General features: G+C 43.1%; 1 protein-coding gene across 1 annotated transcript in view; it reads right to left on the bottom strand.

Moving 5' to 3' along the window:
* Nucleotides 1–12,992: 12,992 nt before the first annotated feature.
* The window catches only part of FBLN1 (fibulin 1), a 57,669-nt gene continuing 51,525 nt past the window's right edge, over nucleotides 12,993–19,136 (bottom strand). The window contains exon 17 of the mRNA XM_063446745.1: nucleotides 12,993–13,886. Coding sequence (XP_063302815.1) covers nucleotides 13,747–13,886 — 140 coding nt within the window. The 3' untranslated portion in view covers nucleotides 12,993–13,746. The remainder of the gene's footprint in view (nucleotides 13,887–19,136) is intronic.

The raw sequence follows: 19,136 nt of genomic DNA, 5'->3' as shown, positions 1-19,136 counted from the left end.
CACTCAGTGCTCTGGTATTCTAGTTTGCTTCATTGGTTTTGACTCGGCTCGTTGTACTACCCTGTTTCTCTGTTATCCCTTGACCCGGCTTGTCTCTCGCTTATCTGTCTTCTCGTTCCCTCGACCTCGGCTTGCCTCTGACTATTCTTTACTCTCGGTACGTTAGTCCGGCCATTCTAAGGCCCGGTATACGTACCTTTCCACTCTTTGTACTCTGCGTGTTGGATCCCTGTCCCGATCCTGACAGGCGGGACACGTGACCGCTTCTCGCGGTCACTGCCCGCCCGACTGATCTCGTCGTTGGATGAGCCGCGTGCGGCTCGTGCAGGAGCAGGACCGCGCGCGGCGAGGAGAGAGGACCCCGGCCGGCCCCTGGAGAGGGTAAGTGCTGCTACAGATGGCGCTTGAGCCATCCGTCCACACCCGTGTCCAAGAAAGACGCCACCTCCCGGTGGGAGGACACCTAGCTAACCACTTAGTGCTGGAGCCAATTAATAATATTGATGGGTGGACATTGACATAACCACTTAACACTTAATCCAATTAATGATGTTTATTTGTTGTTATCTTGATATTCAATGATGATGCAATTTCGCTCTTATAAGGGTCTGCGAGCCCGCTTTTTAACCAGATGCCAATAAATTTCCTCAAAGTTATTTTAACCTGAACTCCGTGTGTCAGTGTGAACTTACTTCTACGTATACGCAATGTATTCATCTCAGATTTGGACAGGAACAGATAGACATTTAAACATATTTGTTTACTTAAAATAATCTAGAACAATTTGGCGCCCATACGTGGGGCATCGGGCTATGGCCTCTGGCCGGTAAGTCGTCCTAAGGAAGACGCTGTTGGACGGAGGAATCCGGGGGGAAGGATAAGAGACTGATCACCTCTGAATACATGGTAGAGACTACTGCAGAGCCTAGCCGGTATGTTCCAGCCCCTTTGATTGACCCGTCCAAGTGTCTGTGACTGCTTCCCGGGAGGAAATCAAAGACAGGTAATATCTTGCCCGGTGCCTTATTGTTGTTACCCACTGTTTACCTACATTTAGTCTATCTGTTGCCTGGGTGTGTTTGTATTGGCCTGTTTTTAGCTTAAGTGCCCGTGTAGAGTGTTTATCTGTGTACCCCCTTTTGGGATATAAGGGGGGTGGACCTGTGGAAGTTTTCCTGGGGGTCCTCTGTTTGTCTGTTTACCCCTTTTGGGATAAAGGGGGGTGGACCTGCGGGTGTGTGCCTGGGGTCCTCTGTTGCCTGTTTACTCATTTTAGGAGCCACATGGCTGTGGCTGTAGGGAAATAGGGGGGTGGACCTGTGGAAGTTTTCCTGGGGGTCTTCTTTGCCTGTTTACCTCTTTTAGGTGCTGGGTAGCTGCAGCAGTAAGGAAAAAGAGGGGGGGGATCTGTGGAGGGGTGTAGACTCATTGCTTCCTGGGGATTCCCCATGGTGTCACTTTGATAGCCTAGCTAGCCTCATTGTGCACATAGCTCTGCTTGCAGAGAGGTGGTACCCTCCAGCTTCGAGCGCTGAGGCTGGTGGCATTCCAATTTTATTTGTGGTGCGTGGATTCGGGCAGGCATTGCTGTCTCCATCACCACGGGGTAGTGAGACTTATGGGTGGGTCCATAGGGGCGCTACGAGGGTGAGGATAGTGGTGGCCACACTTAGTGGACTGCTGTAACGGGGGAGGCATATGGATTTCGGGCCGGTGTTAGCTGTTATCCTTGGCCGCTGGTAGTGAGACTTGAGGAAGTCATTCTCCGAGCGGGGACACTACGAGGTTGAGGGAGGTGACTTTGGTCACATGAGTAAAGGAAAGGGATTACTGTTGAATTTATTTGAACTGTGATGCATGCACTGTATTTCAATTGAATTGTTGTTTTAATTGGGAGTCATTCAAACTCCTGTGTCTGTCTCTACTTTCACTTTACTTTTACTTTTTACTCTACTTCCTGTGTTATTTACACTTTCCACTCCTATTTCTCTTGTGAGAGAAGTGATTGGTCACACACTTCTCACCTCGCTCCAATCCGTGGCTACCTCGGGTAGGCGGAATTAGTGACTAGTCTACGTTTTGGGAAGACGTATTTGGGGGGACCCACCCTTCCGAGTGGCAGTCGAGCATTGTAGACACTCTGTTTCATCTTCTTTCCTCTATATCTGGGATGCCTTTTATAGGGGGTATGGGACAGGGATTGGGAAAGCCCGGTAAGGGCTGGCTAGCGTGTGATCTAGTTGAAGACAGAGAGGGTGAGGAGATGGTTAAGGGAGTCGAAAAGATTGCTAAAGTGTGTAAAATTGCTGTGCCTACATGTGGTAGATTGCAGCCAGAAAGCTGGCGTAGATTACTGACAGAGAAGAAAGGCAAGCTTACAGATAATGATTTATTACGTACTGCAGAAGCATGGTATAGAGTAGCAAAGGCTATTCAGCAGGAAGGTTGGGTTGAGGAAGAAATAGATCACAAAGGTGTAAAACTGTATGTATATCATAATAATTATGTTGCTGGGGCATTCCCTCAGCCAGCGCCCCAAAATGGCGCCCAGGGGTTGTCCATCCCCAAGGTTCAGTCAGCAATAAGTGTCAACCAGCTGACCATGTTCCCCACTCCCAATCCTCCCGTCACCCATCCCGTCATTTCCCCTGTTTGTCCGGTCCTGAATTCTGATGGATCTTTATTTTCCCCATCATCATCCCTAACATTCCCATCATCCTCATCCATCCCTGCACTACCTTCTCTGTCTAATCCAAACATTTCATCCGCCATTCCTTCTCTACGCTCTCTCTCCGTCAGTAATCCTACCCTCCCATTTACATCCACCCAGTTCTCTAACCCCTCCTCACCCGCTACTGTCAATCCCACTACACCCACTCTGGCTCCTCCTACTACACCCACCTCTGCTAATCTCTCTCCGTCCTCTCTCCTGCCCACTCCTCCCACAGCCCAAGTTCCCACCCCTTCAGCTTCATTTCCCTACCCCGGATGTCCCACCTCCTTTCCTAATCCCTGCCCAACTAACCCACCCTCCCCAGGTTCCACCTCAGCCCCTGCCCAGATGGCCTGGCCATACCCCTTCCCTTACCACATGGCCCTGCCCTATCCAAACCAAGCCTACTTCCTTTCCCAAGCCACTCCCCAGACCCCGGTCACGCCCAATCCGGCACAGTCTACCCCGGATGTGCCCACATCCAACATGGCCGCCACTACCTCCCTTAACCCTAACGCAGCTTCCTTTCACGCCTCCAATATGGCGGCCCCCAGTCACCCAACACCCCTAATGCCGGTACTTCCCGGTGACTACTCATCCCAGGTTTATGATCCACTGTCTACCCCAGCATCCGGGATCCCTGCCTATCCCCCGGCTCTGACACCCCAAGTGGCCCCACTGTCCAGAGAGGTCTTGGTCACGAATGAAGATGAGTATGAGGAGACCGGCTCTCATGGATACCGGGGCTCACCGGATGCCGCAGGGCCTCCGCCTCGCTGTTCCCTTGATGATCCCTTCGGACATACGGGCCGAGGGGATCAGGCCCCTCCTAAATATGTTTCTTTTAATCCTACTCAGGCTAGTTCTCTGATGAAATCACTCCCTGACCCAGAAAAGCAACCTATGCCTTTTTACCGAGGGATAGTTCAGATTCAAAAGACTTATTCCGCTGCATGGCGTGATTTACTAAGCATTTGTGCTATCAAAGCCGGGGATGCATACTGGCCCAGCATTGCCTGCCACCTCAGTACAGATGTGCTTGCAAGTGACATTGATTACCCCTCCGGAATAGCATTCTGCAACCAGCTAAAAGAATGGGCTAAGGACAAACTTGCAGATCAGGCTGCTGGCCTTACTGATATTATACAGGAAAAAGGAGAATCAGTGGAAAGGTTTCATGCAAGACTGTTTCAATTGTTTACAGATTTGGGATTTGATCTCACAGACAAGATCCATTCTCAAATGCTGTCTGGTGCATTTGTCCAAGGTGTTAAAGACTCCATACGCAAGGGAATCATTGCTGCACGCCCTGAATACAAGGTAGTCCCTCTGGATACCTTACTCTTAGTTGCTAGAGGTCTGGAATCTGCCCAGACTCCTAGAAGGCCCTCTTCAGCTCCTCTCATGGTGTCCCGCCCCGGACCAGTCCCAAAAGGCACCAAACCCGAGGATGGATATTGCTTTAATTGCAAAGCCAAAGGACACTTCAAAAATGATTGCCCAGAACCAAAGAAGGAGTTCAAGCCTGCTACTGGCCCCAAGGCCACAAAAACAGTTCCAATAGTTGAGGAACCTGATGATTAGGAAATTGGCAAGCCTGTGTCATCAACCCCTGTCATGGCAGTGTCTTCAGGGGATAAGGGGGGGGGGCACTTGCCACTGTGACTCTACCCATTGAAGGACAACCTACTACATTTCTTGTTGACACAGGTGCAGCCCGAAGTGTTCTACGAGAACAAGACCTGCCAGACCCATCATTTCTGCCAAATATTGATGTCTCTTGTGTAGGAGTGGATGGCCAACCAAGACACAATCCTTTAACAACTCCATTACGAGTTGGCAACTACCCTAGCTTGCTTGCTCGTTTTGTGGTGTCCTCCACATGCCCCATTAACCTGTTAGGCGCTGATGTCCTCTCACGCCTGCAGGCATCTATCATCTTCACTCCAGATGGACAAGTGGAGTTATCCACCCCTCTATCTGTGTCAGACACCTCAGCCTTGTGCTCCCTGCCTTTGATGCTCCATTTAGAAGAACCCCATAGGGAAGCAAAGGAACTGAGGTCCAATTTCCCTGATACACTGAAGACAAGAGTACCTGCAAAGCTGTGGTCCTCAGGCCCAGAGGACATAGGACACCTAAAGGTCCCACCTGTGGTGGTAAAACTCATTCCAGGAGCAAAGCTACCAAGGAAACCACAATATCCTTTAAAACCAGCTCAAGCTGCAGCTATCTCAATTCAAATCAAAGCACTCTTGGAGAAGGGTGCTCTTGTGAAATGTGAATCAAAATGCAACACCCCATTGTTTCCTGTAAAGAAGAAGACTCCAAAAGGTGAACCAGAGAAATACAGGATGGTCCAGGATCTCCGTGCAGTGAATGAAGCAACTGTCCTGGACACCCCTATTGTACCAAATCCACACACCCTGCTCTCTGGGTGCATCTCTTGCATCCCACCTTCTGCAAAATACTTCACAGTCATTGATCTGGCCAATGCCTTCTTCAGTGTACCCCTGGATCCAATTTGTCAATACCTGTTCGCCTTCACAAATGAAATGCAACAGTATACGTGGACTGTCATGCCCCAAGGGGCACAAAACTCTCCAAGCCAATTTGCAAAGGCCATGTGCTCTATCCTTGATCCATGGCAATCAGTCCGAGGACAGCTCCAGAGTGCTCAGGGAATTGAAAATTCCAATGCAAGCTCCGAACCCGGCTGACACCAGGCCACGCTACTCCTCTTCAAAAGTATCTAGGAACTGGGACGCTGTGATTGCAGATAAGTGAAGGCTCACCCAGGTGTAATCCTAGACACGTTTCACAGGCCTATATACCAGATTCTGGGGTAAGCCTAAACCTTGGAGCAGTTTAAGGGGCATTGACCCAACAGTAACCCTTATGTAGAATGAAGTTCCTACCTCCCCATATGGCCACCTTTCCCCCCTGGCTCCTGGGAGCCGACTGTTTGACGTTCGTGATACTACACTTCACATTCGAACGGCCTTATGTATATAGTTATGTTGTTATTCTTACTTTATTTTCTTTTCCTTATTTTTATTTGAGTTGCCAAATGTATGCCTTGACCTTACATGATAGATGCACTGCAAACTACTTGCATCAGTCTTTAGATTCCCATAACCATCACCCCTAACGTCTTGTGCTGATCTTTTGGAAATACTAAAAGCATCCGCCCCATCAAACCCTACTAGCCTGTATACATAATGACAGTGTTATGACACATAAGGATAAATCCCGGCATAGGACACACAGACTCCTCCAAGCTCCAGGGCTCTGGAACACAACACCAGTAAAGGAATCTGCACACAACTGATATATCACTCACCTAGCTTACAGGACCAAAAAAATACCAAAAATTGTTCTACCAATAAAAACAAAAAATGGAAACAATTCCAAAAAAAATAAATAAAAAATAAATAAAAATAAAAAATGTACAAAAAAATATAGTTCCATGAGGGGGGACCATAGACGGGAAAGCTTCCATATAGAGGTTAACCCCCCACAAACTACACACATGGATAGCTGCTTTAGCAAATCATACATACTCCAGTGGTGCAAATGAATCTTATATTGCTCTCTCTCAATGCAAAAGGCTTGAACTCCCCACACAATAGAAGGCTAGCCTTCGCTGAAGCAAAGCACACATAGCTTTTTTTCAGGAAACCCATTTCAAATGGGGCGATAGACCGACATTTACTTCTACTCAGTTCCCAAACAATTTTCCATTCCTGTTACAAATCTGAAATATTATAAAACAATATTGAATAATTTATATATACATTTAATCATATATGTAACCCCTTAAGGACCTGACTGTTTTTGCGATGTTGTACATTTGCGACCAGGCATCTTTTTACACTTTTGTGGTGTTTGTGTTTAGCTGTAATTTTCCGCTCTCTCATTTACTGTTCCCATACAAATTATATATTGTTTTTTTCAGGACAAAAGGGTCTTTCTTTGCATACCATTATTTATATAATCTCATGTAATTTAATTTAAAAAAAATGAAAAAATATGATGAAAAATTGAAAAAAATACACGTTTTTTGACTTTTATGTGAAAAATCTTTTACTCATCTACAAAAGCGAATGAAAAAAACTGCTAAATAGATTCAAAATGTTGTCCTGAGTTTAAAAATACCCAGTGTTTACATGCTTTTTGCTATTTTTGTGCATGTTATAGGGCTATAAGTACAAGTAGGATATTGCGGTTTCAAAACATACATTTTTAAAATGTATCAATAGTGACATTGTAACACTATTATCTGTCATAAATCTCTGAATACCACCCCACATGTACATATTTTTTTTAAAGTAGACAACCCAAGCAGGGCCAGATTAAGAGCCCAGCGGGCCTGGTGCTGACAATTATGATGGGCCTAATTACAAAATCTAATTGACCATAAACACTAAAACAGTCCTACCTCCTAAGCGTCATGTATCTGATGGAGATGGTGCTGGAGGGAAACTCATAGGATGCAGCTATGAGAAAACACATACCCTATACTAATCATACGCTTTCATCTTTCAAGTAAACCCATACCCCCTAACAGCAGTGTCCAGTAAAGCAGGAAGTATATGGATCGCGTAAAAGGGTTGGCCACTGACAAATCACATAACCAGAACTGCCAAAAGAGGCAAACATACACAAAAAAGGGGCATGTCTGTGTCCCCATGTCTCCCAGTCCCTTAGCGTCTGTGTCCCCATTTCTCCCAGTGTCCCCATGACACCAGGGGACATTGAGAGACATTGGGGCACTGGGAGACATGGGGACACTGAGATACTAGGGAACAATGGGAGACCTGGGGACAGTGAGATTCTTGGGGACACTGAGTGACATGGGGACACTGGGTGACTTTGAGACATGAGGGGACACTGGGAGACATGGGGCACTGAGACACTGTGATACATAGGGGACACTGTGATATATAGGGGACACTGGAGACTTGATAAAGACCTGGGTACAGGGCAAAACATTGCAGTGTCCAATAAACCTGCTTAAATCTATCACAGTGAGTGCCTGAGATTTTTTTCTTTTATACTTGGGAACACTGAGAGACTTGGAGGCACTGTGAGACATGGGGACCCTGGGAGACTAGGGGACACAGACACTACGGACACTGAGAGACACCAGGGACACTGGGAGACATGGGGCACTGAGACACTCTGATACATAGGGGGCACTGTGATACATAGGGGACACTGGAGACTTGAGTGCCTGAGATTTTTATTTTATACTAGGGGACACAGACACTGGGAGACATTGGGACACTGGGAGACTAGGGGACTTTGGGAGACTAGGAAACACTGAGGCACTAGGGACACTGGCACATTACGGACACTGAGAGACACCAGGGACACTACGAGACATGGGGATACTAAGATACTAGGGACACTGGCTGGGAGACATGGGGACACTGGGAGTGCCCCATATCTACCAAGTCTCAAAGTCGCCCAGTGTCCCCATGTCTCCTTGTGTCCCCCAGTGTCTCCATGTCTCTGTGTCCCCCAGTGTCTCAGTGTCCCCATGTCGCCCAGTGTCCCTTAGTGTTTGTAGCCCCATGTCTCCCAGTGTCCCTTAGAGTCTGTGTCCCCATGTCTCCCAGTGTCCCAATGTCACTAGGGTACTATGGGACACTTAGAGACATTGGGACACTGGGAGACATGTGGACACTCAGAGACTGGGAGAAACATGGGGACTCTGGGAGACTAGGGACACAGACACTAGGGACACTGGGAGAAATGGGGACACTAGGACACTGGCTGGGAGACATGAGGACACTGAGAGACTAGGGGCCACTGAGAGACATGGGTCAAAATGTTGCAGTGTCACTGTGTCCCTAGTGTCTCAGGGTCCCCATGTTCCCCAGTGTCCCAATGTCTCACCGTCCCCATGTCTCGCAGGCTCGGAGCTGCTGTCTGGACTCTCTGCGCAGATCTGCTTCCCCGCGGGTCAGTGAGTAGAGAGAGGCAGGGAGGGAGATGCTGTAACTTCTTATCCCTGCCTCCACACAAACAGTGACCCCTACTGGCCGGTGCGGGTATTGCAGAATAATCTGTTTATACTGAGAGAGACATTTCTATTGCCAGTAGTACTGCAAAACCAGCACTGGCTAGGCAGCCTCAAATACCTGAGAATTACTTCTGAAAAATACCTGGCAACCCTAAGAGTAGTGTGTAAAAAAAAAATGGGCCTATTCCATGGGCCTGGGCCTGGAGCTGCAGCTCCATCACCCCCTATGTTAATCCGGCCCTGAACCCAAGCTATTCAATATGGGGTATGTCCAGACTTTTTTAGTAGCCACTTAGTCGCAAACACTGGCCAAAGTTAGCGTTCATATTTGTTTGTGTGTGAAAAAAGTAAAAAACTAAATTGAACGCTAATTTTGGCCAGTGTTTGTGACTAAGTGGCTACTAAAAAGACTAGACATACACCATTTGCAATACATTGGGTTGTCTTCTTTTGCAAATGGTATGCCATCATGGGGGTAATTCTCATTCCTCGGCTACCATAAGCTCTCAAAGGCAACGTAACCAACCTGGCCATTTTCAATGTAAAACCGTCCTGAACCGTCCTCGGTCCTTAAGGGGTTAATCAAATATTAAAATGTATCCATAAATCTTAAATCCTATAATCAAATTCATCAGTTTTGTTGTAAAATGTTAAATTCACTTTGAATTCCTGGCAGTTTATAAATTGAAGTGAATAACCGGGTCAATTGTTCTCTGGCTGGTTTTGGCCCCGTTACAATTCATCAGTCGCTTGTCACGTGAGCTTAGGACTGGTAGCTGCCTATATAGAGACAATATACCATAGTTAGGTGACGTTGTGCTTGGATTTGCCTTAGGGAACTCCTCTGTATACTAATCCTTGGTATTTTAGAAATCCTAAAAAATTTCTATAATTAAAATTCTGGCCAATTAGATATCTGGCACCAGTGTTTGAGTAAATCCTGTTAACCCTGAAGACCTGAAGATCTCATATCGGGTTCCAGTTTTTCTACATGCTGAGCCAGCTTTTATCGTATGATGGATGACTTTTGTAATAGCCTTGACAATCAAATGTCCTTAATTTCTAACTTTCCATTTTCTTATCCTATAGCAGGGGACAGAATAGCCATCCTTTTGCACTCCAGATGTTATGAACTACACCTCCCACAATACTCTTAATAGCCAAAATGTTGGCACAGCATGTACTACTTTATGCAAGTCCCTTCGTGGACAGCGGTGGTCCTAAAGCTGAGTCCTAATCTCCATTCTGTGTATCCTGGTCTACTGGCCAAGCTAAGTTCACCATCATTAGTAGACATCATCAGGAAAGGTGGAATCCACAAACAACTCATCCAATCCACACTAAAGAATAGGCACATGTCATGAAGACAAATCCCAAATATTACACGCCTGTGGAAAAACAATATTGGTACCTTTTGAAATTAAAGTAAACAATTTTTATAGATTGTAATAGTGACTTATGTAGATTAATCATTTGAAAGTTTTTAAAACATATTGTGATCAATTGAAATGCATATCCAAAATAATTAAATTAAGACGTAAGGCCTTGATTTGATATTATTGGATTCGCTTTTCAAATGATTTAAGATTTTTGAATAAACATTTAAAGTTAATTACTATTTTGAAAAATATATTTCAATAGTTTGAAACTTTTTCTTATATTGATATTATTTATAAATGATATATTATTTTGATATTTTAATAGTTTGAAAGATTAATTTCAAAAGTGTATCCAAAAATATTAAATCATTTGAAAACTTTATCCAAAAATATTGAATTATGTCCTAGGTTAGACAGAACTGTAATAAAGGATCAGAGTGGCAGTCCACAGGGTGAGGCAACACATCTGTTACTTCCTGGTTTGTTTAGCTCAGTGGAGATAAACTCAAGAGCAGCGGCCTTGTAAAGACTTCTCATTGAGCTGCATTGGGAAGTCTGTGATTGGACAGCCACAGAAAGATATCTGCAGCTTTCCCAAGTGGTTTTTAGGTATACCCCCATTGACAAAGTGCACAATTAAATAAAGGGACACTATAGTCACCAGGACAACTACTGCTTATTGTATTTGTTCTGGTGAGTAGAATCATTCCCTTCAGGCAGTGTTTACATTACAGCTTAGGGATACCTCCACCGGCCACTCCTCAGATGACTGCCAGAGGAGCTTCCTGGGGCAGTGCTGCACAGTGTGACTGACATTCAGTGACTCCACCCTCTGCATGGAGACACTGAACTTTCCTCATAGAGATGTGTTGATTCAATGTGTCTCTATGAGTAGATGCGGATTGTCCAGGGCTGTGATTGGCTTGTGATAGTTCTGCCCCTGATCTGCCTCTTTGACAATCTCAGCCAATCCAATGCTTTCTTATGGGAACGCATTGTGATTGGCTCAAAGCTCCACTTCTGATGATGTCAGTCAAGCAGGCAAATCAGGGGCAGGGCCAGCAGCAGTGGACTGGAATAAAAGTAATAATATACTATATTTAGGAAGGCAAGTGGGAGGTCAGGGGGGCTAGATGGTGGTTTTAACACTATAGGGTCAGGAATACATGTTTGTGTTCCTGACCCTATAGTCGTCCTTTAATCATTTTTTTTTTTATTTGGGCAGTGGAGTGTCCTTTTAAAGCAGCCCCAGGTTCCATAGCTTTGAGCAGTACATCATTTTACCTGTGTAGTTTACAGATGAGCCTATACCGGTAGTAAAGCTTCCAATTCTAAAAATCGCTGCGATAACAGTGTGTTTTATATTGACATTCTACTACAGCGTCGCTGTAATTACACTCAACATTTTGCTCTCGTGTTGATAGTGAACCTTTTTTCATACAGGATAAGCTATTAGCAAGAAAATGTAAGAATTTTCATTGATGGGTTTTTTTTATACAGACAATACCTGGCTGATTATAAGATTATAAAGGGAGTGGGGAGTGGAGGGGGGGGGGGGGGAGAGGGGAGGGCAGATAATCTTATGGGAAAAATAGAGAAGCTATGTTTTGGTGCATTGAATCTCAGTGACACAGACAAGGATTTACCAAGTGTTTATTTTTCCGGATAACTAAAGAAAAACAAGTGTAAAAATACAATCTGAAACGGGAAAAATACATTCTTTCAGCAATACATCGTCCTATCTTACTGTATACATTTTGGTCTACTGAATACAAAATATATCTTTATTAACACCTTGTTGATTTTTGTAACTAGCCTTTTTATTAGAAAAATTACCCCCAGACTCTGGGTAGTACACTGTGAACATGTAATCTGTCATTAAGACAGTTCTTCGTCCAGTTTGAAGGAGCAATCCTACTAACTATGCAATGATCTTAATTAAGCTCTGACCCAAAACTCCCAGATCCCCAAAGCAGCAGAATTGCCAAACGGTTTATTTATTAAACAGTGAAACGTGGTCAACAGAAAACCGATTTTGTAACATAAAGTCAAAAAAGGACAAGTTGGAAGATTTGAGAATGTTTAACTTTTATTCAAATTTGTAAACATTTTTTTTAATTTTAACTTCACTGTTTAGTAAATAAACCTTTAATTGTGTATTGAATAAGCATGCCAGTTATCCACAGCCTATATAGCATTTTGCTCAGAAACACACAATAGTAATTGTGCAAATAGTCGTTAAAATGAAAAGTATTGCTCACTGGCGCTACCCAAAGCAGACGGTCCTGCCTGGAATGTGGACAGGTGCATCTGAAGAACTGGGTGAAAGTCTGGTGTGAATGCATATCAGGCTGTCTGCCAATCAAACAGGCCAGACCATTGATGGCAGGACATGCCGGGAGCACTGTTTCAGTGGTCCTAATGTCCTGAGTGTAGAGCGAGCGCGTCTAATGATGAGCTTGCACTACGCTTCTTGGGAACAACACGTACATTAATTAGTATATGGTGAATTTATAAACATTTGATTTTTAAGTCAGAGTTATGAACACAATTTTGTGTCATTATTCATTTTACAAGGAGTGGTGAGAATATGGAAAAACTGCACATGATATTTTCATTTTAAGCAAATAATCATCCAGAAATCTCCTAGAGATTAAAATATACATTTAATTTCAGGTGGAAAAGTAGAGATTTACAAAAACTACTAAAATTTGTTGTTGTTTTATTTTTTATTTTTTTTAAATAATTCTTAAATCTGTCCACTCCAGCAATCTGAATTTTTCTAACCCGGGTTTGTATCTTTGTAAATACCCGGCTGATAAGACTAACCCTGATTGATAGTTTGACGGACACAATGTTTCAAATTGCATTTCTGGATGCATTTACCGTAAATTCAGATTTTAGCAACATGTTGACTACAAGTCAAAGCAAGTGCCTTATTGGTAATATTTTTAATGTTTGATACGGCATTTATTTACAAAATGGAATCATGAGAACATCCATACGATACGTAGACTTGTTGGCTAGAATAATCTTTACTGTCTATGTAAAATCACTATTAAGTTCATTTTATTATTTCCCTCAATAATTTAAAAAGAAAAAACAAAAGACAAAATCTTCAGAAAATTGGCTATCATGTCTCCTTATATAACTTGAATTTGGGAAACATTTAAACAACATTTAAATGTGTCTCCATTTTCCCAATGATCTAAAAGCACAATACAAAATTGTTTTGTTAATAATGCTTCAACTGGCCTTTCATTAAACATTTTCCAGTGAGTAAGTCATGTTTTGAGTGACTTGTATTCCCTCCTTAAATATTTAGGAATTAATTTGATTTTTTTTTGATCATTTATTAAAATTCTGTAAAACATTCAGTTTTTTTTCATCCTTACTTTTAGCTAGCATTTTTTATTTTGTAAAAGATACGCCAGGTTAATATTCAGCCATCGTCTGCAAAATGTATCTACATTTAAGAAAACTTGTTGATGTTGGTACTACCTGGTCTACTAAGTGTGTAGAACCAATTCTTAGCAGTAATTTCAGCCACAAAACCTAATACAAACACGTATTACTGTTGTACACAAGAGGCAACTGCCTGATCTTCAGAAAATTTTCTTTTTTTAGAACCAAAATTCTGAGACAAAGATGTGGACGTTGACAATATTTTGGTGGGACTCCACACCTCCAACCACGTAATTCATCTCAAGTTTCAAGACGGTGTTGAATGGTCCTACAATGGGTTTCACTTGACGAACAACTCCTGTTTGAAAAGAAAAAGTAGGGACTGAGCAAGGCAACAGGAAACCATTAAAATATGTTATTGTCCAATTACAGGTTTGAATCGAGGACTGTATATAATTTATAACCACAAGTATAAAACAATGTCTCGTTTTTATAGAGGATTGACTATTGTACATAGGATGTGCTATTTTCAAATTCTATTTTATTGTAAAAATCAGGACAATGAGTAAGTATTCACAGCTATCTATGCATTGTATGGCAATCAATAACATATACAATGACATAGAAACATAGAATGTGACGGCAGATAAGAACCATTCGGCCCATCTAGTCTGCCCAGTTTTCTAAATACTTTCATTAGTCCCTGGCCTTATCTTATAGTTAGGATAGCCTTATGCCTATCCCACGCATGCTTAAACTCCTTCACTGTGTTAACCTCTGCCACTTCAGCTGGGAGGCTATTCCATGCATCCACTACCCTCTCAGTAAAGTAATACTTCCTGATATTGTTTTTAAACCTTTGCCCCTCTAATTTAAGACTATGTCCTCTTGTTGTGGTAGTTTTTCTTCTTTTAAATATAGTCTCCTCCTTTACTGTGTTGATTCCCTTTATGTATTTAAAAGTTTCTATCATATCCCGCCTATCTCGTCTTTCCTCCAAGCTATACATGTTAAGATCCTTTAACCTTTCCTGGTAAGTTTTATCCTGCAATCCATGAACCAGTTTAGTAGCCCTTATAGAAACATCAAATATTAAATATTAAAGGATCACTATAGTGTCAGGAAAACAAACTCGTTTTCCTGACACTATATAACCCTTAACTTTAATAAATCTTTATGTTGTGGCCATTTTGGACAGAGTAATAGAGAGAAGTTAAGTTATGTTAATGAGACGTAGTTATGACTTCAGAGGGAGAACGCTTGTCTCACGGTTTGGCAGATATGAAATAACTTTAAACTGCTTGACCCCACAGGTCTTTAAATTGACAAAAACACAGCTCTCTAAATTGCTCTGACTTAAATAGTTCAAACAACGCTTGGCACCGACATGCAGGGAATTCTGGCCTGATTTCCATTGGGATTCAAACCCAACAGCCAACGTCTGGTTCACCGCGTTCCAAGCACAGATTTATAAATATATCTAAATAGCTATTATAGTCTGTGATAAATAGTTATTACGGAGAGTTCATTAAGGGCACAAGGTTACATAGTAATCTATGTCGAAAACGACTCAAGTCCATCGAGTTGGACCTTTAAAACGCAGGTGAAATCTCTCTATAAAATTTACTCTCGATTAAAGCAAATTAATGGGCAGTGTCTAACACATACCGGTAATAGTGAAATTTACCATTATACTAGTATGGACCAGAACTCATTTGTCCCTCTTTTCTATCCTATCAGTCTGTGTATATAAGATAATGTCTTCCTGATCTAAATTTTATTTTCCTTACACAAATGATAACATTTCATGATGTCAACTGTAATATAATAAAATAATTATCTCTTGTCCACTTAATATCTTGCAACATCCTTCTGTGTGTTACTAAAGTTCAATTAACAGACCAGGAAATACAAACTTCTAAAGTAAACACACTGTGCTGTTAGAGCTGTCTGAAAGTTAAAGCATTTTTTTCATGCACGCTGTGTCAGTCACAGCCAGGGGAGGTGTGGGCTGCAGAAACTGAAACAAAAGTGATTTAATTCCTAAATGGCAGACAATTGATCAATGAGACGGCAGGGGCATGGTCTGTACACAAAATTGCTTAATTAAGATAAAGTTGTTTTGGTGCTTACAGTATCCAACAACACATCCCATAAGGTGGGTTTTAATAATTCAGGGGTGCCTTACTGCTGCAAGGCATGGCTCCTAAATTTACTCAAAAGACAGAAATGTTGCTTTTCCTAAGCAAAGAATTGATGATCCTCTGATGCCTGTGCAGCCAAAACATGAACTTTAACCAGTAAGCTTTAAGAGGTCAATGGTAAGTTGTAGCATTAATGTCAGATCAGCGGGAGTTCTGTGTGGCCCTTTTACATCAAGACAGTTTAAGCTCTTTGAAGGGTTCTACAGAACAATGACACGGGTCAGAGGTTGAATAAACTTACCTACTGCTGAGAGATTTAAATATAACTCCTGCTCAAGGAAAGACATGATCAATGTCCCATTCACAGAAACAGACTGGGAAACGACAACCAAAAAACATGAATGCTATCTGTTACCAAAGAGGAACAGGTAAGTTTTGGCAGCCAGGCTGATGTGTATCACAACTCTCATCAGTCTTGGCAACCACTCAATGACCCCAGAGTGCTGCTTAAAATGGGAGTTTTATTCCAGATTACCGGAAAATGCAATGACTATAACCGAGCACTAGGTAAATATCAAATAATCCGAAATACACAATAATCTGTTTATAGGAGGGGCCCAATCTCAGCCCTTCAGCTCTTTCTGGACTATAATTCCCACAATCCATTGTCAGCTGTTAGACTTTGGATTTAGCAGGACCATGATTTTAGGACAACATCAGATGAATATTTATTGGACGTAAAAATAATGTTTAGAGATTACATATTTAAATTATATTATAATTTAGAAATGTAAAAATCACACATGTTGTGTTCCCAGCAGTAAATAAGACTGCATGGTCTTTATTCACTATACGGTTAATTATAGCAAATTAAATACAGACCCAGTAAGTTTGAGCTGAAATATCAGAGCAGCTATTTTGATACCAGGTGCTGTTCTTTACGTTTTGCAATTCAGTTTTCAATTAATTGCAATTCACTGCTTAGTAAATAAACCCCATATTTTCTTGATTTTTAACTAATTTACCAGAACTCAGAATTTGTTTAAGAAAAATCCTTCATTTCAGCAGTTTTTTTTCTGTCTCTGTCAATTTAGCTTAAAATATACAGCGTGCTGAGGGTAATATCAGCTTTTGTAAAATTCACCAAGAAAGAAATACAAATTAGTGATTTATTCACTAAACAGTATATCACTGGCCCCAAATTGCAATAAATTGTCAAAAAAAAAACAATGATTTGGGGAATTGTCTAACTCGCTGACTGTGTAACAAATAACACTCGATGTATCCCCAGGCAAATGATCTGTCTGGAAATGACCACAACCCCCTCTTACAAGGACACAGACCGCGTGGCAGAGTTACAGCGGCTGGCTGTCTTCCATGATAAATCAGGATCTATGGATTCTTTTAAAGATATATTTTTATTAAAGAGCCATTTTATAAGTCAGATCGCTTCTTTCATTCAATTTTCTCAAGAAGAAGGTTTTCTTCTACAAGATAAGTGGACACATTATACTATCTGCCCTTTATGTGATGTCACCCCAGAGCTGCCTTATTACGTGGTGTCTGATCCACAGCTGATGGACTTAGTTACTCCTTAACCCCCCAATATTTATATAAAACGTAACACAGAGCAGCGATTTCACTCGTAGATTACGGAAGAGATGGGGAGCCAAGGAGGAAGCTCGGAGGAGAAAGAAAATTGGGGAAATGTGGAATGCACTGTGGGAGAGGGCGAGAGCCTTAAAGAGGGTCCTATACCTGGGATTTTAATTTTCTCTGTTACTTATCCCATATATGCAGCAAATCTGTGTGTGTGTGTGTGTTAGCTCACTGTTGTGAAGAACGGAGTTCCGAGCACACAGAAGTCAAAGGAGCGGGACACTGAGTACACTGAAGGTAAAGAAGAAGGCACTGAGTACAATGTGAGTAAAGGAGGGGGTCAATGAGTACACTGTGGGTAAAGGAGGAGGCACTGAACACCCTAAGGGTAAAGGAGGGGTAAATGAGTACACTGAGGGTAAAGGAGGAGGCACTGAGCACACTGAGGGTAAAGGAGGGGTCAATGAGTACACTAAGGGTATAGGAGGGGGCACTGAGTACACTGAGGGTAAAGGAGGGGTTTACTGAGTACACTGAGAGTAAAGGAGTGGGCACTGAGTACCCTGAGGGTAAAGGAGGGGGCACTGAGTACACTGAGAGTAAAGGAGAAGGCACTGAGTACACTGAGGGTAAAGGAGGGGTAAATGAGTACACTAAGTGTAAAGGAGGGGTTTACTGAGTACACTGAGAGTAAAGGAGAAGGCACTGAGTACACTGAGGGTAAAGGAGGGGTAAATGAGTACACTGAGGGTAAAGGAGGGGTTTACTGAGTACACTGAGAGTAAAGGAGGGGGCACTGAGTACACAGAGGGTAAAGGAGGGGCACTGAGTACACTGAGGGTAAAAGAGAAGGCACTGAGTACACTGAGGGTAAAGGAAGGGTTTACTGAGTAAACTGAGAGTAAAGGAGTGGGCATTGAGTACACTGAGAGTAAAGGAGAAGGCACGGAGGGTAAAGGAGGGGTTTACTGAGTACACTGAGAGTAAAGGAGGGGGCACTGAGTACACTAAGAGTAAAGGAGGGGTCAATGAGTACACTGAGAGTAAAGGAGGGGTCAATGAGTACACTGAGAGTAAAGGAGGGTACACTGAGCACACTGAGGGTAAAGGAGGGTACACTGAGCACACTGAGGGTAAAGGAGAAGGCACTGATGGTAAAGGAGGGGTCAATGAGTAAACTGAGGGTATAGGAGGAGGCTCTGAGTACACTGAGGGTAAAGGAGGGGCACTGAGTACACTGAGGGTAAAGGAAGGGGCACTGAGTACACTGAGGGTAAAGGAAGGGTTTACTGAGCACACTGAGGGTAAAGGAGGGGTCACTGAGCACACTGAGAGTAAAGGAGGGGGCACTGAGTACACTGAGGGTAAAGGAGGGTACACTGAGCACACTGAGGGTAAAGGAGGGTACACTGAGCACACTGAGGGTAAAGGAGGGTACACTGAGCACACAGAGTAAAGGAGGGGGCACTGAGTACACTGAGGGTAAAGGAGGGGTTTACTGAGTACACCGAGAGTAAAGGAGGGTACACTGAGCACACTAAGGGTAAAGGAGGGGTTCACTGAGTACACTGAGGGTAAAGGAGGGGTTTACTGAGCACACTGAGGGTAAAGGAGGGGTCACTGAGAAGGCACTGAGCACACTGAGGGTAAAAGAGGGGTCACTGAGCACACTGAGGGTAAAGGAGGGGTCACTGAGCACACTGAGAGTAAAGGAGGGGGCACTGAGCACACTGAGGGTAAAGGAGGGGTCACTGAGCACACTGAGAGTAAAGGAGGGGGCACTGAGTACACTGAGAGTAAAGGAGGGGTCAATGACTACACTGAGAGTAAAGGAGGGGGCACTGAGTACACTGAGGGTAAAGGAG

This window comes from Pelobates fuscus, chromosome 3, assembly GCF_036172605.1.
Source record: "Pelobates fuscus isolate aPelFus1 chromosome 3, aPelFus1.pri, whole genome shotgun sequence".
NCBI lineage: Eukaryota > Metazoa > Chordata > Amphibia > Anura > Pelobatidae > Pelobates > Pelobates fuscus.
This window is presented reverse-complemented; position numbering and strand designations above follow the sequence as displayed.